Raw genomic sequence first — 24,298 nt, forward strand, 5'->3', positions numbered from 1 at the left:
ATACGTGATCCCCGCTATTTTGGCAGGAACCTCTGAGCCACACTGGACCTCTCGGCATTGGCTAGCAGAAGAGACGGACCTTCTTCTAGAAGGGCCCAAGTCTGCGTGCCATTCCCGCAGATGCATCGGCCTGCATAGGACTGTTTCGGCAGTTGGAAAACACCAAAAACTCAAGAATACTGAGGTGCGTTTAGCAGATGAGCTTTTTTTCTGAGCTGAGAAGCAGGAATCCTAGTGCTGGAAAGTTTGGCCGTTTTAGGCGCACTGCCCACTTTTTACCGTTAGCGAGTGGGGGACTCTGGCGAAAGTTTCTCACATTCTGAGTGAGGAAGCGTGTGTTAGCGAGCGTTGCACTTTTATATGTAGGTCCTGGAGTATCTGGAAGAAAGCTGGGGTAAGGTTCTGCACATGTTCAGAAACCCTCTGTTCTTGAGTGAGGTTTAGAACGTGTTCCTTACTGGGAGATTGTGGCCGTACCCTTTTTTTTATATATTTGCAAAATAAATTCTGCACATTTGCCAAAGGAAATATTCTGCATAAAGCCCGTGAGGCCCAGCCGAAGAGCCAGGTGCATTGACTTCAGGCTGCTAACGGACACGCCGCGCAATGCAGGAGCCGCGCACGCGCGCGAATGAAGGGGCACTTCGGGGTCTCGAGCGACCAGGGTGGCGTTCCAATGGATCGGAGAAGAGGAAGAGGCGGGAATTTCCGGTGGAAGCCGAACGCCACCGGGGTTGGATTGGAGCGGGTCGCTCTGGCCGCTGCCACATCCATGGTGAAATTCCTCCGTTGGAAACCGTTCCAACGTTTTTTGGGGGGGCAAATATTTGAAAATTCGATAAAACGGCGACGGAGTTGGAACGCAAGGACGCGTCGGCCCCGCTTAATGATTTCATTCTGACGCTCGACGCGACCGGAAGTGGAAGCGTTTCACGCCGAGCTGCCCTAGGCCCGGGTCTGCCTTTCCTCTTCCGGGTCAGAGGTGGTCGCCATGGCGGTGCTAGCTTCCAACCCCAACAACCCCGTGGTGTTCTTCGATGTCACCATCGGCGGCCAGGTAGGCCCCGGTCAGAGGGAGCAGGGACGGGAGGGGGACGGGAGGGGAGGAGCGGGGCCCGGCTTGCGGCTCTGACGCCTCTGTCGTGCCCAGGAGGTCGGCCGCATGAAGGTGGAGCTCTTCGCCGACGTGGTGCCCAAGACCGCGGAGAACTTCAGGTGAGCCTCCGGGAGCGAGGGCCGTGGAGACGAGCGGCCAGAGCGGCCACCTGCCGAACGGGGCGCGCGCCACCGAGAGGCGCAGCCCAGAGCGCCGCTCCCCGCCTTCCCCAGCCGACTGGGAATGATGGGTGCCGGGAAGCAGCGCTCGCTTGGGCGGACGAGTCCAGGCCCTTCCCCCGAGCTCAGCCGAAGGGGCGCCCTGAGATCCTCGGGGCTGGCGGGGGCCCCGGAAGGCCGGGGCAGCTGCGGTTCTCCCGCGCTCTGCCCGGCCGGAGGGCCCCGGGACCCCGCTCAGCCCTGGGGGCGGGCGGGCCCAGGCCAGGCCCGGCCGGCGCGTCCTGCCAGGCCCCGTTCGTCGAGCATCTGCTCCTGGGGACCCCGGCGCCCCCCCCCCCGCTTGTCTTCGGAGCGTCGCCCTTTCCCTCCGCGGCGAAATCCCCCTTTCCGCCCCGAAGGCGTGGGGTCCCCCCGCGTCTTTCCCAGGTGGGCGACGCGGGACGGAGGGCGGGGAGCGCGCCAGCCCGGCCTTCGCGTGCAGAGACGCGGCCTGGTCGTGGGGCCGGACCTGGGCGGGCGGGCGAGGGAGGCGTCGTCCTCTTCCCCTCTCGCCCGGCGCCCCCGAGACACGGCCGCCGATCGAGGCGCCCTCTTCGCTGAACGCCGCCGAACCCTCGCTGCGAACGGGCGGCTCCTCCCTGGGTGCGAGGTCAACGCTCCGCCCTTTCTTTCTCTCCTTTCTTTCTTCCAGGCAGTTCTGCACGGGCGAATTCAGGTAGGCCGGTCCTGTGGATCTTTCACCAAAAGCAAAAGTCGTTTGAATGAGCTGGAAGCGGACGGAGAGACTCGCAGCACGGCTCCGGTTCCTCCTCCTGGGGCCACGCTCCCCGCTGAGGGAATCGGCCACTTCCAGAGAGCTCGAAGGGGTGACTCGTCTCTCTGGCTTCAGAACAAGACAGCGAGGAGGGGCAGCCTGCGAAGGGCGGTGTGGTCTCTTTGGACCCGGAGAAATCCTATTCGTTCAAGGCCTCTTGGAGGTGCGGATGTCATGGCAGCTCCAGTTTCTAAGCGTCTGCTTCCTTGTCTTCCAGGAAAGATGGCGTTCCTATCGGGTACAAAGGCAGCACCTTCCACAGGTATGTTGGCGTGGAAGCTGGGAAGGCCACTTTTTTCACTGCTGGGGGTGCTTGGACTACAGCTCCTGTCCCTCCAGGCCACGGCAGCTGGGCTGATGGCGCGCTGGAGTCCAACAACGTTTGGAGAGGGAGGTTCAGATGAGTTTCATTACTTTTTAAAGCTGTAAACTGCCCAGAGACCTACTGAGTTGGGTGGCCTCTGAATCAAATATATAAATAAGCGTTCAGCAGAGGACTGTTGTGCTCTCTTGGGTGGGATTGGAACTACAGCTCCCAGAATTACCCAGCCGGTTGGGGCTTCTGAGCACGGGGATCTCCAGGGATCTGAAAAGAGACCTATTTTAGGGAGGAGGGGAATGAATTCAGTCTTCCCGCTGGACTGTTAATGATCTAACTGGCTTTCCTGCTCATTGCTGTGTGATGGAGGGACTGGTCCTTGCGTGCCCTTCCAACTTTATGGTTTTCTAATCCTTCGCCCAGCACATTAAAAATGCAAGAAGCCCGCTAGGTCACTGCCGATGAATCAAACCCGGAAGGTGTCCTCTAAAGCCCAAATTTGCTTCTCTCCGTGGCCGTAATGCCAGATGTCCCTGGGAAGACAGGAAGGCAGTAGCATATCCTGATTGTGCCCCAACAGCAGGGGATTCAGAAACAAGCAGTCCTTGGGGAGTCTCTTGTCCCTGCATTTATCCAGACTTGCTTTTTCAAGCCAGCACCACCTCCTGGGGCAGAGAGTCCCACCTAAAACCTCCCAAGGGGTAGCTAGCTACGTTAGTCTTGTGCAGCTAAAAGCAGTTTATTGGCACCTTAAAGGCTAACCAGGTTATCAATAAGCTGCTTTCACTTACCTTAGCCCATGTCATCAAATGTATGTAGTTTGGGGCTGCCTGAATCTAGGAACTGTTGCTGTAAGCAAAGCTGGGAAGGTTTTCTCAGAATTGTTGAGGATTCTGCCAACTGATGTGGAAAACAAAATCCAGTTTTGAAGCTATTTTACATTGCCGCTGACACCCCTGGGTGGTTGGTTTGGGGATGAAAGAAACCCTGGGCCTTTGCTTAAGTGGAAATGAACTCCTGTTCTGGGTTTTTCCAACCCATTTGTGAACTTCCCAGGCTGGTGTTTAAGAGTAGCTTTTTGATATGTCTGCCTGATAATATCTTTTCTCTTTTTCTTTTCAAGGGTTATAAAGGATTTCATGATCCAAGGAGGTGATTTTGTAAACGTAGGTACAAAGCTCTTTTGCTGCTTTTAACAAGCGGAAAATGGGTGCTTTGCCTTTGAAATTGGCGTTTGTAATTCTTGCCAGTCCCTTATTTTGTGTACGTGTACACACACACGTCCATACATGAATTTACCAAACGGACTACAGCATCTTCCACCCACCCGAAACAAAAGATCCTGAATGGAGGGTTCAGAAAATTTTGTAAAGCTCCCCCCACCTTGAAGTTTGGGCAGTGACCATAATCAAATTGTGTTGGCTGGGGGGTTGGGGTGGGGAGCTGGTCTACTTTTCCCCCAATATTTTTTTTATGCTTCTGAAAGAAACGGGACTTTCTTTTGGAAGCCTAAAGAGCCCAGAACACAAGGCATGGAAGGATGACTCATATTGCCCATTCTGCATCTTCTGAGTAACGGGACACAGAACAACAGGATGTGGCTCCCCTGCACGATCATCTGGCAGGCAGAGACTGCTTTACGTTCCTTAGATCCACCACAGAACTGTGGGGCTGCAACCGTGTGTATTTACATTAGTAGCCAGTTCACACAACACTCTTCATCAAGACAGTTAAATGCTGATGACAGTTTTAATCCTGATGAACTTGGGTGGGGGTGCAAATCCGGCCTGTTTGGTTCATTTATTGTATAGTCTTAGCTCAGAAATTGGGTTAATTCAGTAATTGTTTGAGCGTGGGGTGGGAATTAAGAGCACACCAGGAAGTATTCATGTATGCTAGAAGGTAGTCCTGCTTCTTCCAGCTGCCCCCCAGTTTGGAAGGAGAACCTCAAACTGGGAAGAAACATATAACTGGTTTCCAGAGCTTGCTTTGTTTTTGCCTTAAACATCAATTTCAGTGTCCAGGCAATCCAAATTTCAAGTTCTGCTCGCTGATGGAATAACTCTCCTTTTTATGGACAATTAGAAAATGTTTTTTTGTTCTGGCAACGGCCTTCAGATCTCCCGCAGTCTTCATCTTGTCCCTGAAAGAGAATTCTTGAGCACCTCTGAGAACGAGCAGCCAGCCTTGGGCTGTTATTTTGTCCTGGGAGAAAGCCCCCCCCAGCTCCCTTGGAGCTGCAGATAAGAGTGGAAGTTGCCCCACGAAGGAGCTGGACTTCCATTGCTGGTATCCTCATTCACAAACCCCAGCTAAATTTCTGGGGAAAACAGAAGTTCCGTAGAAACCGTGCTAAATATTTGTTGGAAGGAAGTGGATGTTCTGAACTTCTCCTTTTTGTTCCTGCCACTTAACATCAACGTTGCAGAAACTAAGATGGTTGCAAATTGAACTCGTTAGCTCCGATGCTGTGCTGGCAAGATGGTGGGGCTCACTCTCAAAGGCTTCCAGGAAGAAAAAGTCCTTCAGTGGGCTAATTTCTAACGCAGCTTATTAAAGTAATAAGGAAGGAGTGATTGTGGAGGGGTGTGTGTGTGTGTGAGTGAGCTGTGCACTGTTAGAATGTCTGTTTTTAAAAAGTTTGTCTTAACTATTTTATAGCAGGCTCAATTCAGAGAAGCAGTTTTACATATTTTTTTCCAAGGGAACTCCCCCATCGTTCATGGGGCCTGCCTGCCTCCTTCCTTCCCTTCCCTTTCTCTTTCTCCTTCTTCCCTTCCCTTCCTCTTCCTCTCCCCTCCTTCCTTCCGCTGCTCCTATGGCCCTGGAGCCGTGGAGATCCCTTGCTCTTCTCTCTCAACAGGGAGATGGTACTGGAGTGGCCAGCATCTATCGGGGGCCCTTTGCCGATGAGAACTTTAAACTGAAACACTCTGCGCCTGGCTTGCTCTCCATGGTAAATTGGAAGTAGAATCTGAGCCGTCCTCGTGCATCCCTTCAAGAACTCGTGCAAACAGCCCAAGTGCAGGATTTTGTAGACGGGGGGGCGGGCAATTGTTCTTGGGTGGCTGTGAGCCATTTGCACGTTCCCTGTTGTCCTCCTGGCGGGGTATGGTTTCTCCACCTGGCTGCCAAGGCGAGAAGTGGATAGGGCTGGATTTTAAGGGACGCCCATCCCCTGGCTGGTGGGGTTCACCCTGCCTCCTTAATTCGGGAGCTCGTTCACCCCCTTTTTGCATGGCATAATACGCTGAACCACAAATTCACCAAAGGGGCTAGATTCACAAAGACGCTCAGTCTCGTGAAAGCCCTGAGCGAGGGTTAATCGGAGCTAAGGTTAGCATGCCATCTGGGCGCAGCTGCTGGGGCCGTTCCTGACCTGGTCACTTCCCTTCTTCTTCCATGTAGCCCCCAGCCAGCGGCACTTGCTCCTCCTGCGGGTGCCCTCCCTCTGTGCATGCAACTGACTGAATGGCAAGGGCCCACTGAGGAGGAACTCCCTCCTCCCCTGCCCTCCCCTCCTGTGGGCCTGACCCCTTCCTGCCATGTTGCTGTCCTCTGCAGAGGAGTCTGCTGCCACGGAGCCCCTTCAAGACCCCCCTCTCTGGCCTGCCACGTAGACTCTGGGCGGCCCAGGTTAGTGGGCCCCGCTCAGCCCCCCGAGCTCCTGGAGGCAGCAGGAGGGGCGGGGACCTTAACCTTCCTCCTGTGCTCGTGGTCAGCCCCAAAGGGCTCCTCCTCCCTGTGCTGGAGGTGAACCCCTGAGCTTGAAAAGGGCTTTTCATTGGGCTGGTGGCACGAGAGGAAAGGGTTAACCCCCAGCCCCTCTGCCCCAGTAACAGCCTTGATCAGGCTGCCCAGCGGTGCTATTTATAGGAGCCGCAGCGCTGCTCAGCTTCGGCAGACAAGCAGTGGCCAGGTGCCGGGCTTGGGTGGGTGGGCCTGGATCAGGCCGCCCTAATGGGACCAGCCAAAACACCGCCCCCCTTTCCACCCCATGACACCCCCCCAAAAGTTTTGAATGGGATGTCCCTAAAACGAAGCAACTTTAAACTGTCTCCCCCAAGCGGGGAGGGCGGCGTTTCATCTGTTCGGGGGCGGAGTTGACCGCTGAGCAGGGAGGCCGTTCTCCTCCTTTGCCCTCGTTCGCCTGATGCGTGTTGGGCTTTTCCCCCAGGCCAACAGTGGTCCCAGCACCAACGGCTGCCAGTTCTTCATCACGTGCTCCAAGTGCGACTGGCTTGATGGGAAGCATGTGGTTTTTGGTGAGTCACTGCTGGCTGGGTGGAGGCCAGGCACCCCCGGGGTCCTCACACGCCCCACTTCCCCCGGCTGGGGCGTTCAGGCCCGGGCCATCCCCCTTGGCCAGAATTCACGGCACATCTCCAGCACCGCCACGGGAGGGTCTGCTCGGATCCTGGTTTCTCTGCTCCCTGAAACGTTTTGCCCCTTCCTCCCATCTCTGGATCCTGTCCTGGGCTGCCCACCGGCAGCCTTGGGACCACAACCCCTCACAACGGGTGGCTTTGGGATCTTTCAACTGAAGGAGATTCCGTTCCTGTTGGCCAAAAGGGGATCCAGAACTTCATTCTTTACTGAGCAGCAGGAGATCCCTTGGTCTCCGATAGGAACAGATCGCAGCTCGCTTGCTGCAAGGAGAGGGAGACCTTTCTGTGGGCTCCTTTTCAGTGGGCACCGGGGCTGGCGGGGCTGAGAGGTGATCACCTGGAAGCTCCCGCCTTTCAGATGGATAGTCACACGGCCTGCTGGGGGGCAGCCCCTCTTTGCTCTTGGCAATCCCCAGAATGGAAGGAGATCCCCTTAGAGGTTTGAGTTACCCCAACCCCGCCGTCTTTTCAACAGGCCCTGAGCGCCTGGTCTCTCCCCAGGAATAGGTTAGGAAAGGTAGGGGCCTTGACGGGAGCTTCTGAAGGTGTCGGTGATATCAGTCCCCGGATTATCACCTGCTTTCACCTCTGCATTGCTCTGCGACTGGTTGTGCATCACTTCAGCTGCCTATAAATGTGACTTATAAATAAATGAAGGGGCTGTAAACCCCCCCCCCGTTTCCTTTGAAGGTTCTGCCGCAGTCTCTCATCTGCCCTCGTCTCCTTTCGTCAGAGACAAGCTGGTAGATTAATTTGGGTAACATTTGTTCGGCGCTTGGCAACCTGAAACACAGATGGGCTCATACGCTTCATTTTGCGTGTTTTCCCTGAGTTTTCCCCTCGCGCTGGGACTCTGCTGATGGCCGTCTTTGGAGCAGGGTTCTCTCCCGGAACTTCAGCTTTGGGACTCTCTGGGCAGTTAAACCCTAGCCCCCTACCCTCCTTCCCGTTTCCCCCTTCAAAAATTAAAAAGCACACTAGCATTGCTCTTCTTTGGCTAATGAATTTTTGCTTGAAACACTGAGGCTATTCTGTTCTTTCTTTTAACCTGGCAGGTAAAATAATCGACGGACTGCTAGTCATGAGAAAAATCGAAGTAAGTCGCAGCTGCCCCCTCACGTTTATCTCTGGCTTTGGGATGAAATTGCACAATCCAAGAACCAACGCAGAATTAGGCGGTTTTGTTTTCTAAAGGAAGATTTGTTTTCATTTCATTTTTTAGCCTGAGGCTAGGATTAAAATCGTGCCGAGTCAGCTTAGAAGGGGCAGCCGCAGGTGGCAGAGAACCACTGGCGATTCCCACGTCTCTGTCCCCAAGAGGCATAACCTCTCAGTCTTTCTGCTTGTTCCTGGTCCTGCTGTGTAACCCAGCCAGAGAAAGTGAGAGAACCCAAATGGAAGTGACGATTGCGCAGCAAGGCTGCGAGAGATCATCTTTACCCTGGCCGCAGGCTCAGTCCAAGCCCTAGCCAATGCCTTGGGTTTGGGGGTCTCCACCGAAGAATCGTCTTCCCATCGTTCTCAGACGAAACCTTACTGGGTCTCCAAAGATCTCTGGTCTTCTCCATGGTGTGAGTCTGGAACTTCAGATCTTAGGAACTCAGCATCCTGGTGCTCTCCAGATGTTCCAGGCAGGGGGTTGTAATAGGGGCAGCAGCTGGAGGGCACCAGTTCCTGAGTCCTCTTTTGGAAGAAAGACTCTTCTCCAGGTTGTGTTCTGGAGTCACTGAACTAAGGCTCCTTGGGGTTAGTGTTGAGTGAGTCCAGCCCTGGGCTTTGACTCTGCAGAATGCAGAGCCGAGCAATTGGCAAACCCAGTTTAAACATGGTTACAGTGTATGCCACTCCAAGCTGAATCTGCTTGTCCCAGGATCTGCGTTCAGGTTCTCTGGGCCGAGTTGCAGCACCTCTTTTTCCTCTCCAGACAGCTGCTCACCTGCTTTGTGCTTCTTGCAGAACGTGCCCACCGGGCCGAATAACAAGCCCAAGCTGCCAGTGGTGATTGCCCAGTGTGGAGAGATGTAGCCGGGGAGCCCCAGGTAGGTGCTGCTTCAGTTTGGGCAGCCAAAGCTGCTTTCTGGGAGGGGAGGGGAGAGGGAGAAGAGGGGCTCCATGGGCAAGAAGGGAGGGGAGGGTCTCTGTGTCTGCTCGGCAGACGAGGGTGGGTGAAAACTGCAGGCACGCTTGGAGGATGGGGAGGCCCTCTCAGAGCCAGGGAGCTGCTGAAAGACAGCTCAAGCACCGAAGCATGCTCACAGAGCGAAGCGCGCAGGTGTCCTCCGTGTCCAGCTTGGCGCAGAGTCTCCCTCTCCGGAGGCCAGGAAACGGGGATGGTGCTGCCCTGCCCTGCCCTGCCCTGCCCTGGGACCCTCCTCATCTGCAGCGCTGAGTGGGGTGAAGCCACCAAGGCAGGCCCTGCCCCAGATGCTGCAAAAGTCCTCTTCGGACTTGGGAAAATCCAGCGCTGGGACCAGGGTCTAACTGTCGGCCTCTTCCTGATTCCAGGTTCACTCTCTTCATCCCGGATCCCAACCATTTCCTGACTGCTCCTCCTCCCTCCCACATTCCATGTTTCTGCCCCTGTAAATAAAAAGATTTCTTGAAGCGCCTGTCTCTCCGCCAGCGTGCCTCGGGGGCGGGCCGGGACGGTCTCTCCGGGCACGGAGCCCACCCACCACGGGGCGTGGGGATCGCGCATATGGCGGGGCGGGGGCGCAACTCGGGACCTGCTCGAACGGCTCGGCCTCTTCCCCGCTGGCGCTTGCTGCCCCTCCCTCCCCTGCTCCTCAAGAGGGGCCAGCCGGAGATCCTCCAGGCTGAGCTGAGGGCAGCGTTCCCGACCGACGGCTGCGGGGCGGGCGCGGCTCTTCCCCGCCCTCCAGCAGGCAGCCTCCGCGGGTTCAGGACCGCGATCCGGGGACTCCCGGGAGAGGCTTCCGGCGGATTTGCCCACCGCCAGCGTCCCGCATCCAGATCTACCGGGGCAGCAATGTCCCGAACAATCGGGGAGCCTGGCCGAGCGCCTGCCCGCTCGGGAAAGCTCCCTGCCGGCCCAGGAGCCCGCCGGGGGTCGCGGCGCCCGGCCGGCTTTCCTTCCGGGAATCGACCAGCGGGACGCGGCCGAGGGCTGTCGGCGCGAGCTTTCAGCGGCAGAACCGGGGAGCGTCCATCTCCCCGCGGGGAGAGGCTCCAGGGGCCGGGCAGAGCAGTCGCGTCCGGAGTTAGGGTGACAACGCCGCCGCTCGCTCCTTACCCGGAGCGGCCCGGCTGGCTCGGGAAGGGGGGAGGCGAAGGGCCGATCGGCCTTCCCCGCAGCCGGGCTCGGGAGCGCCGGCTGGGGACGACAGGGGCCGCAGCCCCTCGAGGGCGCCGGGCCGCGGGAGGGCTCCGGCGACGTGCCCCCAGGGAAACCGCCGGGCGAAGGAGAGGTCGCGGGACCGCCGCAGGGTGGACGGGCTGCCCCGAGCAGCTCCGCGGCCACGTGCGCCGCGGCCGGGGCCAGCCCGGGAAAGGGCATTTCCTGCCTGCGCTTCTCCCCGGGGGCGGGGAGGTCGGGCTCCGGGCCAATCAGGAGCCTCGCAAGGGGGCAAGCGAGCATAAAGGTGCACGCCCGCTCTCCGGGGGAGGGGCATGTCGAGGCAGCCAGCCAATAGCGGAGCGAAGGTTCTGACGGACGGACGGACGGACCCAAAGACGTGCCAGCGATCTCCTCGGGCAGCCTCCGCGGCCCAATGAGACTGCGCAGCGGCTGACAGGCAGCGCGCCCGAGCCAATGAGCGCCAAGCAGGGGGCGGCGCTTGAGGGGTGGCTAGTGAGTGCGCGCCGCCATTGTGGCCAGTTCGATCGGTATCGGGAGCGGAGAGCGGAGCCCAGCGAGCCCGGAGCAAGGGAGCAGCCCCCCCCGCCCACGGCCGGCCCCCGAGTCACCATCAACACCGCGCGGGAGGCGGCGCTGCTGCTGCGAAAGCCAGTCACCACCACCGTCCATCGACAGTCAGCGACGCCATGAGCAGCGAGGCCGAGACCCAGGCGCCCCCCTCCGCCGCCACTCTGTCGGCCCCGGCGGCCGCCCCCGCGGCGGCCGCCCCCCTGGCGACGCCCACGGCCCCATCGCCCGCCGTCCCGGATGCCAAGCCCAGCAACGGCGGCGGGAGCAGCAGCGGAGGCGGCGGCGGCGGCGGCAACGGAACCAACGGCGGCCTGGGCTTGGCGGCGCCCCCCGCCGGCGGGGACAAGAAGGTCATCGGTGAGGGAGAAAGCGGAGCGCGCGTGGGGGCGGGCCTGCGGGCGGCGCGTGCCGTTTTAGCTCCCCCGCCCTTCTCCCCCCCACACTTCACGCACGTCCCAGCGCCCCGCTCGCTGATTGGCCGCGGCGCCCCTCGCGCTCGCCTCCTCGCCCCCTCCCTCGCTTCCCTGATTGGCCGGACGCGGGGAGCCTTTGCTCCTACCCTCCCTTCCTCCCCCCGCGGGTCCGGCGCGCGCTGCGGCGGTTGAGGCGATTCGCGCTCTTTCGCTCGCTCGTCTCTTTCCCGTCAGCGCGCCTGCGCTGGACGGAGCGCGCGGAGTGGCGTTGGGGGGAGGAGAAGCGCGTGGGAGGGGGCGGGGCCGAGGCGGTGGCCCAAGATGTCCGCCGCGCGCGGAACCTTTGTGTGCGCCTCTGCGCGTGCGCGGGAGTCCCCGCGGGGCTGGGCCGGCCTCGCTCGGCGTGATCTGCTCGGGGGGGGCGGGCCCTTCGGCCGGGGAGCCGGGCAGGGGCGCGACCGGCCGAGGCCCCTTCCGGCCCGCTTGGACCCTGCCCCGCCGTCTGTCTTTCGCTTCCGCGCCCCGGCCGACGGGAGCGGCGGCTGCCCCCGTCCCTCCTTTGTCTGTCCGCTGACATGCGCGCTGGGGCCCGCCGGGGGCTCCGCCGCGGCGGTCCTGCGGGCGGGCGGGAGAGGCGTCAGCGGCCGGACTCTGCGAGCAGATGGCCGCGCGAGAGCCGGCTGCGGGGGGGGCTGGCCGGCCCGCCGCCCTCCATCCCTCCCGGGCGGGGAAGGCGGGCTGCGCGGCCGGCCCTGGCTCCGCTTGGGCAGGACCGGGCGGAGGGAGGGCCGAGGGGCGCCGCCCGGACTGGATAGTTTGGCGGCACCGTTAGGCTGCGAGGGAAGAACGCGCTGCGGTTCGGTGTGCGGGCGGCGTTCCGTTCGCGGGTCGGTTGAAGTGGGACCTTGGGCGGTGCGGCGGTTCCGCGCAGGAGCGAAGGGCAGCGCGTCGGGGGCCCGCTCGCTGCTCGCCCTGCCTGCGGCTTTCCACGCGCCCTGTCGTTCTCTCTGCTCTGAATCCTTGCCAGTGCGGAGAGGGCTTTGTCGGGGCTTTCTGACGACGGCGGAAGACTCGCTCGCTCCCTCGGACGCGTGGCCCGCCAGTAGGGAGACGGGTCGCTTATCTACGGTGGAAAAGGCTCTGCGGCCGAGGCTGAGCGATAAACGCGCGTCCTGGCGTGGGGCTTTTAAGCGAAAGCTCATTCGTAAAGGAGGACGGAGGTCTTGAGCCTGTGTTGGTTTCTACTTGTCTTGTACCTTTTCTCTTGTAGCAACGAAGGTTTTGGGGACAGTGAAATGGTTCAACGTAAGGAACGGCTATGGCTTCATCAACAGGTGACCCGGGTTGGGGTGTGTGTGTGTGTGTGTGTTTTAACTGAGGGGAGTGAGTGACGTTCATTACTTTCACTTTGTAACTGTCTTCTCTTGAGGGCAAGACCAGACATTAGGCTCACCTTCGCCAATATGGACCACACCAGATGTGTTAGGCTGTTAGTTCCCCCCGCCCAACCAGATGAGGTGTGAGGGATTGGAGCGTCCGCATAGCACCTGGCCTGGGAAGGCCCATCTAGAGGCCTGTGTGCACTCCCATTCTTATGGTTCAGACTAGTTAGCCATTCTCCCATTGAAGGGATCAGGTGACATTTCCAGTAAGCAGAGGATGTGCTTGCAGCAGTTATCACACATAAAGCTAAGGGTACTGAATTAATTCAGTCTTCTGTTGAAATCCCCACTGTGCTATCTCTGTTACTGCATCCACGTTTGCATCCACTTAATCGTACACTCCTTGGCCTGTTTGGATTCTGAGTCATACTTCACCAGCACTTATAAATAATGCCCAACAAATGTTCTGAAGAATAAGATTTTTTCAATTCAGTCAAGTCTCTGGGCATTCCCCCTTATTTCTCTAATTCTCTTAATACTGTGCTATGTGTCTGAAGGTACCGAAACTCCCTTGCCTTGGGTGGCCGGAACATCCTGTGACCTGCCATTCTCTATGCAAAATCCTTGTCCTTGGGCAAGAGGCTTAAATAATGTGTCCCATCTGTAGCGGATCCCACGTGCAGCTGCATGATGTGGCAAAACGCAGCGGCGCTTTTATGGAAAGCTCTGTGTTTCGTACCTGGTTGCAGCTGTTGGCCTCTCTCTTATGCCAAGTGGTGTAATTAATCTGGGCTGGGCCAGGCTAGTGAGTATATTTGGCACTTTTCAGGCACAGAAATCCCAATTGCGTTTATTTTTTCTACATCAACAACAACCTGAAAGTAGAAATTATCTTCAGAAAGTTAAGATTGTACACGTGTATGTATGCACGTGTGTACCCACATATACACACGTTTTCTTTGTTGGCCTTTGCATTCCTACGAGTTGCTTTGTATCAAATATTTGTGAAAATGCTTCTGCAGAAAAGAGCTGTCACATATCCCAAAATGTGCTTGAACTACCTTTCAGCTTTAGCTGTTTGTTAATAGTAGTCAGAATTGCAAGAGTTTGCAAAGAAGAAATCTGAAACTTCAAGGTAATAGTCTCCTCCTGTATTTTTAGCACAAGAAAGTCATGGGTGTAGACTGGGGAGTGATCTTTCTCCTTGGCAGGGCCCAACGTTTGATTGGCCTCGATCCAGATTTAGTACCACTCCTTGCCAGGGAATGTTGATTCTTTGTGTCATGCTTTCTGAATTGAATTCTGAATTGTTTTGCAGGAATGACACCAAGGAAGATGTGTTTGTCCACCAGGTGAGATTATTTGTTTATGCAGCCAGATTTGCTAGTTTTTGAGGAAACAATAGCATTTGTGCCTTACTAGAAGAGATGGAAGAACATAAGTGAATTGTGGGAGAAAATCAGTGTTAGCTCAGAACAAGAGGAGTTTTGGTTTTTTTAAACAGTGATTTTTTTAATGGGAGATCTCAGTTAGTGCAGGATGGCCAAAATACAATTCTGAGAGCCTACACATGTCCAGCAGAACAGCACATTTCTTTCCAGCTACTTATTTCTTAAATGTGGTTGTTTCCTCAATATTATTTTTCTACCGTGGACTTTGCCAAGTGGACTCTGCTTCCTGTAACCACCTGTGAGCTTGTTGGTCTCTGTCCTGGCCCTGCCACCTTCAGGCTTCCATGTGCTTTTGTCCCTGAGAACAGACTTTCTGCGTCACGGCCTGGTTTGTCTCGAATTAGATTTTCTGGCAAACTTCAAAAAGTCCTTTTCTTTGTTTTTGTTTTGTTTTTTATAATCTGTTCTTACATTCATTCCTTGCGGGGGGCTTCATACTGTTGTGGCATAAGGATCTTTTCTGGCTTCTACTTTTTCCTGTCTGTCATTTTTGTGAATTGGTGTCCCTTTGAAGTAACAGCAGTGCTAGTCCTACAGCAGTGTAGCCAGCAGAATATAATCAGCCTTCACAGCAGTAAAGAGGTACTCAAAAGTGTAACCAAAACACTAAAAACATTTAAGATAACTGGATATACTACTGTGGAGCCTGGAAGAGCATTCCTGACTGTAAAGCTGCTGATACAGAAATACTGTAGAGATTTTTGTTGAGTTTTACTTAGCCTTTTCTTTATGTTCAGATCAACTCTGCTATCAGGGCATGCGTAATTCTTACTTGTTGGGTTCATGAAGGTCCCCCTAGCTGAAACACGTTTCCATCCATTTCTCACTCTTGAGTAACTATATTTTCTCTGAACTGACTGCTGCTTTCTTGTTTGGGCTCCATGTAGGTGAACATTTATCACGCTGAGGAACGAGGCCCTGGAGTTGTGATAATGTTGACATTGAGAACACAAGTGGGGGTGGGGAGAGATTGGCTTCAGGGGTCGGTCAGTTAGAAAGAAATTAATGACATTCTAGTATGTATTTCTGAACAAACGATACAGATTTGTGAGAGGAAACATAAGAATAGCCCCCAGTTTCTGTATCCTTGAAAGCCTAGTAGTCGATCACATTCCTGGTCTTGTCTGTCTCTGTCATGTATTTCTTCTTGATCTTTCAGTCAGCTCACAGGCCATGCTTGCCTCCACCCCACCCTCTTCTCAGGCGTAGCTTTTTGTGAGTGTATTTCAGATGCAGAAAACTCTTCCTCGGTATATCCTAGCCGCTTGGGTTAACGTCTTCCATGTTTCCTCTTCAGACTGCTATAAAGAAGAATAACCCCAGGAAATACCTTCGCAGTGTAGGAGATGGAGAAACTGTGGAGTTTGATGTGGTTGAAGGAGAAAAGGTGGGTGGGTGAGCCAGGGTTCGCCAGCGGGGGCGTGTCTTTGCACCTTGCCCTCTGGGTTGCAGCCCCCTTTCCTCAGAGGGACGCTGGGGTGCCTTTGTGCGGAGACAGCTGATGCTTCTTCCCACGGGGGGCTTTTCGTTTAGGGAGCAGAGGCAGCCAACGTTACAGGTCCTGGCGGCGTTCCAGTGCAAGGCAGTAAATACGCAGCAGACCGTAACCAGTACAGACGATATCCTCGACGTAGAGGTCCTCCGCGCAACTACCAGCAAAATTACCAAAATAGTGAGAGTGGGGAAAAGAATGAGGGGTCAGAGAACTTGCCAGAAGGGCAGTCCCAACAGCGCCGCCCCTACCGCAGGAGGCGGTACCCCCCTTACTACATGCGTCGGCCCTACGGCCGGCGACCGCAGTATTCCAATGCTCCTGTGCAAGGAGATCTAGTGGAGGTAACTCTTACTGATTATAAAGATTGCTTGCTCTTTGTTGGTTTGCGGGGAGGGGGATGCTGTGAAATTAAAACGTTCTTGGGCATGTAGAAATCTAAGGCAGGGTTGCGTGGGAATGCATGCTGGGGTTCTTGTGCATATGCTGTTGCCCTCTGTCCTGGGGAGGTTATGCAGAAGATGCCTCCGGGGGGCGGTTGGCGGGCAGGCTTCAGCCCATCCCTCTTCGGTCTTGCAGAGCGCCGACAACCAGGGTGCAGGAGAGCAAGGCAGGCCTGTCAGACAGAACCTGTATCGGGGTTACAGACCGCGCTATCGCAGGTGAGCTCCAGCAGGCCGTGCTTCCCGCCCTGGGACGCTGCAAGGGTTTCTCGCCCTAAAAGCCGAGGTGAAATGTTTCAAGCCTTGCTGGGTTTTTCAGGGGTCCTCCTCGTCAACGACAGCCCAGGGAGGAAGGCAATGAAGAAGACAAAGAGAACCAAGCAGATGAGGTCCAGGGCCAGCAGCCACCTCAGCGTCGGTACCGTCGTAACTTCAACTACCGACGCAGACGCCCAGAAAACCCTAAACCACAAGATGGCAAAGAGACCAAGGCAGCCGAACCATCAGCTGAGAACACGTCCGCTCCCGAGGCCGAGCAGGGCGGGGCTGAGTAAATGCCGGCTTACCATCTCTACCATCATCCGGGTGAGTTTGCCCTAGGAACCGGCATCTGCCAAATCACAGCCATGCTGCCTCGATTGCAGATACTGCAATCGCGAGCTCAGCCTCATGGGGCCGGTGGCCGGAAGCTTTAAAGAACCCCCACCTTGAGCTTGAGTGGCTGGAGTATTCAGGTATACTGAAATACCTGAATATTAAGCCAGCCTTCTTTAACCTGGTGCTCTTCAGAGGGTACAGATAATACAGACCCTACACTTGTGGACGATACCGGGTTGGGGAAGGTGGTTTAAGTCATGGAGAGTTTGGTTTTTCAGAGACGTAGTGCAGTGTGATTTGGTTTACAGCACGCTTTAGACTAAAGCGAGCTTGATATTTGGGAAATGGTATATTCCATAAAGTAGGCCATCCTGTTGATGCAGAATATGTTTCATTTGTTTGGACATCATGCACACCCAGCAACGTATCTGTAGCCATTCTTTCCTACTGGAAGAATGCTTTTTCCCTGTGAGCCCCGCTGTTGATTTCTGCTGTGGTGAATGTAGAAGTGCCGTGATCTGGCTCTCTGGCCCCGTTCTCAGAGGAGAGACGGGAGCTCCAGGCCTTACTGGAAGATACAAACGGAAGGGACAAAGCAGGGCTGCCTGTCACGGCACGTGTTTTGTTTGCCTGCTTAGGACGACGTGTGCATCTGCCAACTCTGTGTTTAATGGCTTTCGCTGTGCACAGAGAACTTGAATCAGCATCCCCCATTTATTTTATGGGGTGGGGGCAAGGTAATGTTATTTGTGGCTTTTTTTCTATTTTCAGTTTAGTCATCAAAGAAGAGAGAATATGAAATAAACAGAATATGAAATTCCAGCAATAAGAAATGAACAGAAGAATTGGAACTGAAGACCTTAAGTGCTTGCTTTTTGCTGTTGACCAGATAACTCGAACTCTCTGCATTATCTATGCAGCGTGGATTTTTATTATTTTTACCTAAAGCAGCCTCCTCCTTTTGGGAGCGACAAACATGTTTTTTAAAGGCCTGTTTTTTCTCAATACACCTTTAAAGGTTTTTAAATTGTTTCATATCTGGTCAAGTTGGGATTTTTAAGAACCTCATTTTTAATTTGTATGAAATATACACCTGATTTTTTCACGTCAAACTGCAAGCATCTCTTAATAAAGGTCTTAAGAATTGCTTGGTGTGGTCTGGCTATGATTCTGATTGTACTGGCCATCGGCAGTAAGTTGTGTTCATTGCGGTCAGTGTTGAAATTAACCTTTGGACAGAAAGCGTTGAGGAGATACTAATCCAATAAATTTCTGGACTATTAAAGGGGGATGAGTTGGGGAATCCCTGGAGCTGAACCAGAAGGTTATACAAGAAATTGACTTGCATGCATCAGGACTTGACAACTGAATTTTGGGGTAGGGAGATGGCCTTCCCAGGGTGAATTTGTTCATGGTGATTTGAAAATCAGCCTGATGTCCCAGATTCACCCCCACAAGGAAAGACCAGATAGCAGAGGACAAGGGTCTCCGTGTCTGTCTGCTGTCCTTAACTCTTGTGGGATTCCAGGTTGTTGCAGAAGTTACTCTTTCATCTGGACCATTCTCAACCGCCAGATTCTGTGTATCCAGGTGTTCTTATTTGGGGAAGGGCAAATTTAGGCATGTTTAATAGTATTTTGTGGTTCGATATATTTTAGGGCTTGAACTAGAGATTTTTAGTATTTCCCACCTTAGAACGGCAGGAAACAGTATTAGCCATTTTGAGCCATAGATCAGGAATGGCTCTGGGGACTGCAAGAATGGCTTGGGGGATGCAGAGGACACACCCTCCTGTCAGCAAATATAAGATTGTGTTTGCAACGTTTGTGCTTGGTGGCTTGTAGACAGGTTTTGTTGCATTTAACCGGGTGTTTAATACTCTTGGCTAGGAGCACTGTGTTTCCAGCAGAAGGCTTTAGGATTACAAAGGAGGGTTAGAAGTAAGAATTCCCCAATTCATCAGTGCAAATTGCCATGTTTAGGTAATTCAAAGGTTTTAGGTTTGAAGTTTTAGATATATTTGTAGCTTGGATCATATGATTGAGATATAACTGATATTCAAATAGAAGTATTTAGAATATCTGCCTAGAATGGGTTTGCTTAAGTTTGGAGATGATACTGAGAAACCTGAGCAGTTTCATTATATCTGGAAAGAGGTTCACAGATTGGGAATAGAGGTGGGGGGGGGATTGATTTTGCTTTTCCCACTATATATTCAGTAGGCGTTGTAGAAAAGGAATAACCAAACTCGATAGAGAGGTGGAAACTGCCTACCTCACAAAGAGGTGTTTAGTCAAGAATTGTGTCACTTCACAAAAGTGAGCACAAGGACTAGGAAGCTGAGTTCAATGGAAACTGGAAGGCCCCCCAGTAGAGGAAAGGAACCAAATGGTGTAGCAAGAACAATAGCATCTACCACGCAGGCAGCCAAAAAGTTAAGTGCTCATCTTTCCTGTTCCTAGAAGAAAACAGTATTGAGCCCTGAACAGTTCTGTGACGCGTTATTTTGGCGGCCTCGTCTCAAAGCAGGTGACTGGAGAGTCTTGCTTAAGTCATTCACTGTGACTAGAAACGAGCTACCGGTCTGAAACTCAAGAAAATAGACCTTTTCAGCTAGTACCAGACTTGGAACATACAAAATGCATAACATGCTTTTTGTCATTTGATAACCACAAATAGCTCTGATGCTTCCCATCTTAATGTTTTCTTTATGTGAAGATCTTGGGGAAAAGCCTGCAAAAAACATGTCTCCAGTTTTTTGGAACAGTTTGGGGACATTCAGACTGATTTTCAGGCTACACTGGAGAAGCCTCTCTTTATCTTTGCATGTTTTCCAGGCTGTCTGAGCCAGCCCTTTTGGGATCAGGGTCTGGCCAAATCTCATGCGTGCTGCTGTTATTACTGGTATTATATTTGCTAAGGGTACTTGAAGGATTTATTTACTTGGCATTAACTCTCTTGGAGGAATAGCAGGAGGATAAAATAGATTCCGGTTCTCAGTGTGGAATCATAGAAACGCTCTGTTTAGGTAACAAGTAATAAAGATGGACACTTGACAAGCCAGAGTATGTCCCAAAGAGGAGGAGGACACGTCTGGAAGCCTACCAGGAGCTGCTGAAAGAGCCGACTATCCTGGAGGATTAAAGGGCAATACGATAGTGGCCTTGAGATACCTGAAAGGCTGCGGTACAGATTGCCAAATGCAGTCTGGTTGTTTCAGATGGCAGAGCAGAACCAAGGCCGTCACTAAATAGAAGGTGGTCATCCATGGGGCAGGTGGCCTTAGGGGGAGGTCAGCTTCGTGAGCCTGGGAGTAATGAGCAGAACCAAGCAGCCGAGAAACAGGAAGTTGTGTTGCATTTTTCGTTGAGCAACAGGTGGATGATCCACAAGATGCTTTTTTAAATTTGACTTTTCTATGATTTCCACATGAAAGTGTTGAGTGAATACCATAAAATTCCCCATGTGATCATCCTGCAAGAAACCCAAATGATTAGTTTCTATATAAATAAAAGGAACAGAAAATCTGCTTTCTCCCACATGGTCTCCAGAGAAGCGGGGACAGCAACTTCAGAAGTCCCGGTCCATCAGCACTTTGATAGAGCACTGGGCTGCAGAAGACGGGTTTAAAGTTTTGAAGTTGAAAAACTGCATCTTGGGTTTGAAAGCATTTCGATCTCTAAACCCTCCCAAGATCTTTACCGAGTTGTTTCGGTTAAGAAATGGAATATGACTCAGCAGAATGAAACGGAGCCGTGTCTATATTACAGCCATATTTGGTGGTTATAGGTCGCTGGCCAGAAGGCCACATGCATTTTTAGGAGATCATGTTGATGGGCTTGGAATGATGCCCTGGGCAGGAGGATGCCTAGGCTGAAGGGCACAGGAGGACAGGTTGAAGGAGCCAGATGGATTTAACCGACCCATCCAACTCAAGAAAAGTGTGAGACAAATAGTTTGCTTGCCATTTGAAAGGGTACTCGGAGATCGATGTGCTCGTTTGAGAACTTGGTCAACAGAGCCTCAAGACTCTTTCCAAAGCAGGAAGAAGGAATGTTCTACCTGGCCGCTGCCCCAGGTGCCATTAAAAGCTGGATTTTGATTCTCTCCCCTTGAAAACCAATCCCATTCAGGTACCTTAGGGCAGACTGCAGCAGTAGATCAATCTGAATGTGTTTTGTTTGTAAAAAAGGGTTGAGCCCATTTTCATGTTAAATTTGAAAATAGTCATTAAAGAAATGCAAGAAAGTACAACGGTGATTTCAACTTTTTATTCCTCGCCTTCATACAACTTAATCAGAACTTTAGGCTTGATTGTACTGGACATGTTCCAAGAGCTTTTTCCATCATCTGTAAATTTGGATCCAATTAGAATTAACCCTTTGAATGCATGTAGGTTTATTAAACAAATTCAGTCTTGCCATCATTTCAAGTCTTTGACTTCTCCCAGTTAAAGCATTAATTGCTTCCCAGCCTTTAACTTGCTTTAAATTAGTTCTGCAGCCCAGAGTTCTACAAGATGTGTTTTAAAGACCTGCCTGATACAAACCCGGTGGCTTTGTCAGGGGTCAAAAGCTTTTCAGGTCAGGCTTGGTTCACACCTGAATGGGAAACAACCAGGAAATGCCAGGGATGATGGTTAATCTGGGAAGAAGACAGCAGTCCAGCTACTTCAGTCCTGCTGCCAAAAGGACTATGGACGTTGTCCATGAGATCAGAGGAGCCAAGGGAGACTTCACTAGAAGGTTCATCTGTTGTAACTAAGAATGCCAAAGATTCATATTAAAAACACTTCTTGAAAATCTGGTCCTGAATTCCTTGGAGGCTGGCGGTGGTCATGACTCCTTACTATGCCATACTGTCCATGCTCTTTCAAGTTTAGTCATGCCAAGATTGTCACTGGGTGGCAGAAGATCCTTGAGGGATTCTGTGTTGAAGCCGCACCAGAAGCGTAAACCTTTCTACTACCCTCTGAAGGGGGTTCCTTTCTGTTCTGTGCCTGAAGACGCAGCTACCATTTCGGTACTTGGGTAACCAAGGTCTCGCATCGCTACCACTCGCCTCTTGGATGCCTTGTTCGTGGCTTTTCTCCACCCTCTTCAAGACGGAGCATTAAACAACCCGTGTTTCTAAGTACCCCTGCTAGCTTACAGCTGATGGGGAAAGGCCCCGCCACAACCTTGAGCCACTGAGATGGTGGTTGTAATCGAAGGAAAGAAAAGGCGTGATACTCCAACTGGTTTAGAGATTACCCCTGGCGAATTGAAGAACAATGGGGCAAATTGTCTGAGCCAGGCAATGGCTACCAGTCACAAGTCCATTGAAGAGTCCAACACTTGTTGGTCCATGTGGTAGTAATCCATCCAGAGCGTGGCCCCAAATAAAATATTTCCGCTAGAGAAGGAGCCTCTGTGCAGGGGTTTTTGAGGGAACATCATGGGAACCATTGCCCCCAGAGAGGCCTCGCTGCTTGGGACCTCACCCTGACTGCCCTAAAATGAAGTGTTGCTCAGAACCAGGGATATGGAAGTCAGACTCGATCATGCCATCCTGATTTTCCCTTTTGATGCACACCTTGAAAAGACGAGCGGAGGAGCAACTGCATGTCCCAGGGCTGGTATGGTCTTCCAACAAGTCTTTGCTGGAGTCTGCACCCCTTGAAACTCAACAGGGAGTGCTCTTTTCAGTGTACAGCACACCACCCTATTCTTAAGTAGTTGAGATCTACATTCCTCCACATTTCTATGTTCTCTGAAACTGAGCCCTCCCCTTCTTCAACTTGGCCAGGATTCTGGGCATCTTATGGCCCTCACCTCTGGAAGGCCAGATCAGCCAAAGTTGACTTGAGCCTGCCATTCTTCCACTGATTTAATTTAACATTCATTAAACTGAGCTCCTCTCTAGACCCTTCCCCTGCTGCTTTTGTGAGTTGATCTAGAAGGGTGCAAAAAACAGTAGCACCCCCGCTCTGGCGAAGTTCCAGAATTGTCCCCTGGTCCCACCCTTGCTAGTTTCGGGAAAGGTTAAATTAGGTAAGTACTGTAAAAAGTTTTCATTTTTAGAAAAGATTATCCTTAAACAGAATGGGATGGCGGCTGATGCCGGATTGAACGAAATGGTTAAAGTGGCATAAAAGTGCTTGAAGTAAATACTGTAAATGGTTGATCGCTGCAGAATTGCCCGTACGAATCTGCACGGCTGCAGTTACTCATTAACGCGGCTGCCCTTTTCCTGGCGTACAATGGATGAATGCCAGCCTCTGATAACCAACAAGCACCACCATAAAGTAATAAAGGAGCTCTAGAAACTGCAGCTGCTACTGTTAGGACTGACCTGTGGCACCCCCCCAAGGAGCAGCCATGGAAACAGACAAAACGGAGGTCTTGAAAAAGCAGGGGGGAAACCTGGGCGGTGCAAGATGCGAGAGCCACAGCTCAGGAGGGGAGCATTCAACGTGTCCCGTGGAGTCGCCGCTTCCAGGACTCTCACAGCTATCGGCAACAGATGCAGGAACTTCATTCTCCTGTCCGCCACCGTTTTCCCTACCGAGATCCCCAGATACCTTCAACAGCTCAGCCGAGAAAACGGACTTTGGTTGTCCCTCCCAAAGCCGCACTGGTGATACCGACTGTCTGATCTGCTGCAATCCATACGGTCTCGCCCGGTTGCCCAAACGGCTGGCTTGCCAGCACGTCTTCTGCGCCATCTGCCTCAAGCTGCTTCTGTGGAACGACGGCCAAGCGTGGACCATTGTTTGTCCCCTCTGCCGGAAGGCCACCTCCGTCCTAGGAGGAGTGATTTGCCATCTCCCCAATGAAGAGGAGGCCCTTTCCAGAGGCCAAAATGGGGAGAGGTCTTTCCCTTCAGAGGCTCAAAGCGGGGAACAGCCACCCTGCAACGTTCCTGACACCGGTCATAGTGATTCAGAAGACCACAGCGGCAACAGAATGGCTGCCAAGAGACTCCTCTTCCTTGTGACGCTGCTAACGCTGCTGGTTACTGTCACCGTCCTTTTCTTGTACCCCGGCCTCCTGAAGTGGGTTCTGTGCATCGCTGCCCTCTGGGGGCTGGCTGTGGTGGGGGTCCTTTGCTGGAGCCCCAACTGGAGATGCAGCGGCCCCAATGTTTCAGGCCCAGAGTCCAGGAGAACAAGATGAAGTCGCATCACCTCTGCCAATTAAGCTGGTTCTTGTCAATGGAAGTTTTGGCTCCCTACAGTTTTGCCTCTGGATGAGACCGCAGGGTATTTCTAGATTCCAAACATCTTATTTCTCAGGACTTTTGGGATGGGGGAGTGGATGGGCGGGAGGGAGAACTGCTACATCTTCCCTTCCGTCTCACGTTAGCAATTCAGCAGGGGTTGTTCTTGAGCTATACAGGAGCAGCCAAGCTTCTCCCTACTGCCGTTCTGGGAGTGCAAAAGGTGCCCCAGCTGTTGTTCTTGGGTGCATCTAAATCATGGAATCCCAAACATTTAGGAGCTGGTGGAAAATTATCATTTAATTTTTTTAAAAAAGGTGTCATGGTGAACACGCTCTGAAAGCGCTGCTGCTGCTGCTGCTGCTGCTGCTGCTAACAGATGCTGTCAGGACGTTGCCCTTCCCAACCTGGTGCCCTCCAGATGGGTTGGGAGTGCACTCCTCCTTTGACCATGTTGGCTGGCCCTTCGGAGACGTGGCGTCCCAATGCAGCTGACAGGGTAGCCTTGTGAGAACCGGCAGCCGCGCAACCAGGGAACAACAACAGGATGGCAAATCGGAGGGTTAAAAAAAAATGGCGATCTGCCAGCCTACTCCAAAGGGGGGGGCAAGTAGCCTGTCAACAAAAACAGAAGG

General features: G+C 53.2%; 2 protein-coding genes across 4 annotated transcripts; both read left to right on the forward strand.

The window, feature by feature from the left end:
- The first annotated feature begins 822 nt into the window (after positions 1-822).
- PPIH (peptidylprolyl isomerase H) lies at positions 823-9,400 on the forward strand. 2 transcript variants are annotated; one of them, XM_088147671.1, is made up of 10 exons: positions 823-1,057; positions 1,151-1,215; positions 1,967-1,990; positions 2,307-2,351; positions 3,532-3,574; positions 5,272-5,364; positions 6,586-6,673; positions 7,852-7,892; positions 8,753-8,835; positions 9,302-9,400. In XM_088147671.1, the coding sequence occupies exons 1-9, from the start codon at positions 992-994 to the stop codon at positions 8,819-8,821; spliced, it is 534 nt and encodes a 177-aa protein (XP_088003797.1). In that variant the 5' UTR covers positions 823-991; the 3' UTR covers positions 8,822-8,835; positions 9,302-9,400. The 2 variants fall into 2 exon arrangements, with proteins under 2 accessions (XP_088003797.1, XP_088003796.1); XM_088147670.1 differs by lacking the exons at positions 823-1,057; positions 1,151-1,215 and adding an exon at positions 1,299-1,701.
- Positions 9,401-10,643: 1,243 nt separating this feature from the next.
- On the forward strand, positions 10,644-17,609 carry YBX1 (Y-box binding protein 1). 2 transcript variants are annotated; one of them, XM_088147661.1, is made up of 8 exons: positions 10,644-11,042; positions 12,369-12,432; positions 13,799-13,832; positions 15,229-15,318; positions 15,465-15,767; positions 16,003-16,085; positions 16,168-16,451; positions 17,235-17,609. In XM_088147661.1, the coding sequence occupies exons 1-7, from the start codon at positions 10,802-10,804 to the stop codon at positions 16,418-16,420; spliced, it is 1,068 nt and encodes a 355-aa protein (XP_088003787.1). In that variant the 5' UTR covers positions 10,644-10,801; the 3' UTR covers positions 16,421-16,451; positions 17,235-17,609. The 2 variants fall into 2 exon arrangements, with proteins under 2 accessions (XP_088003787.1, XP_088003788.1); XM_088147662.1 differs by having other exon boundaries at positions 10,647-11,042; positions 16,186-16,451.
- Positions 17,610-24,298: the final 6,689 nt, after the last annotated feature.

This window comes from Python bivittatus, unplaced genomic scaffold (assembly GCF_059951505.1).
Source record: "Python bivittatus isolate LINGU-HERP-01145 unplaced genomic scaffold, Pbiv_v1 ctg000510_np1212, whole genome shotgun sequence".
In the NCBI taxonomy this organism is placed as follows: domain Eukaryota; kingdom Metazoa; phylum Chordata; class Lepidosauria; order Squamata; family Pythonidae; genus Python; species Python bivittatus.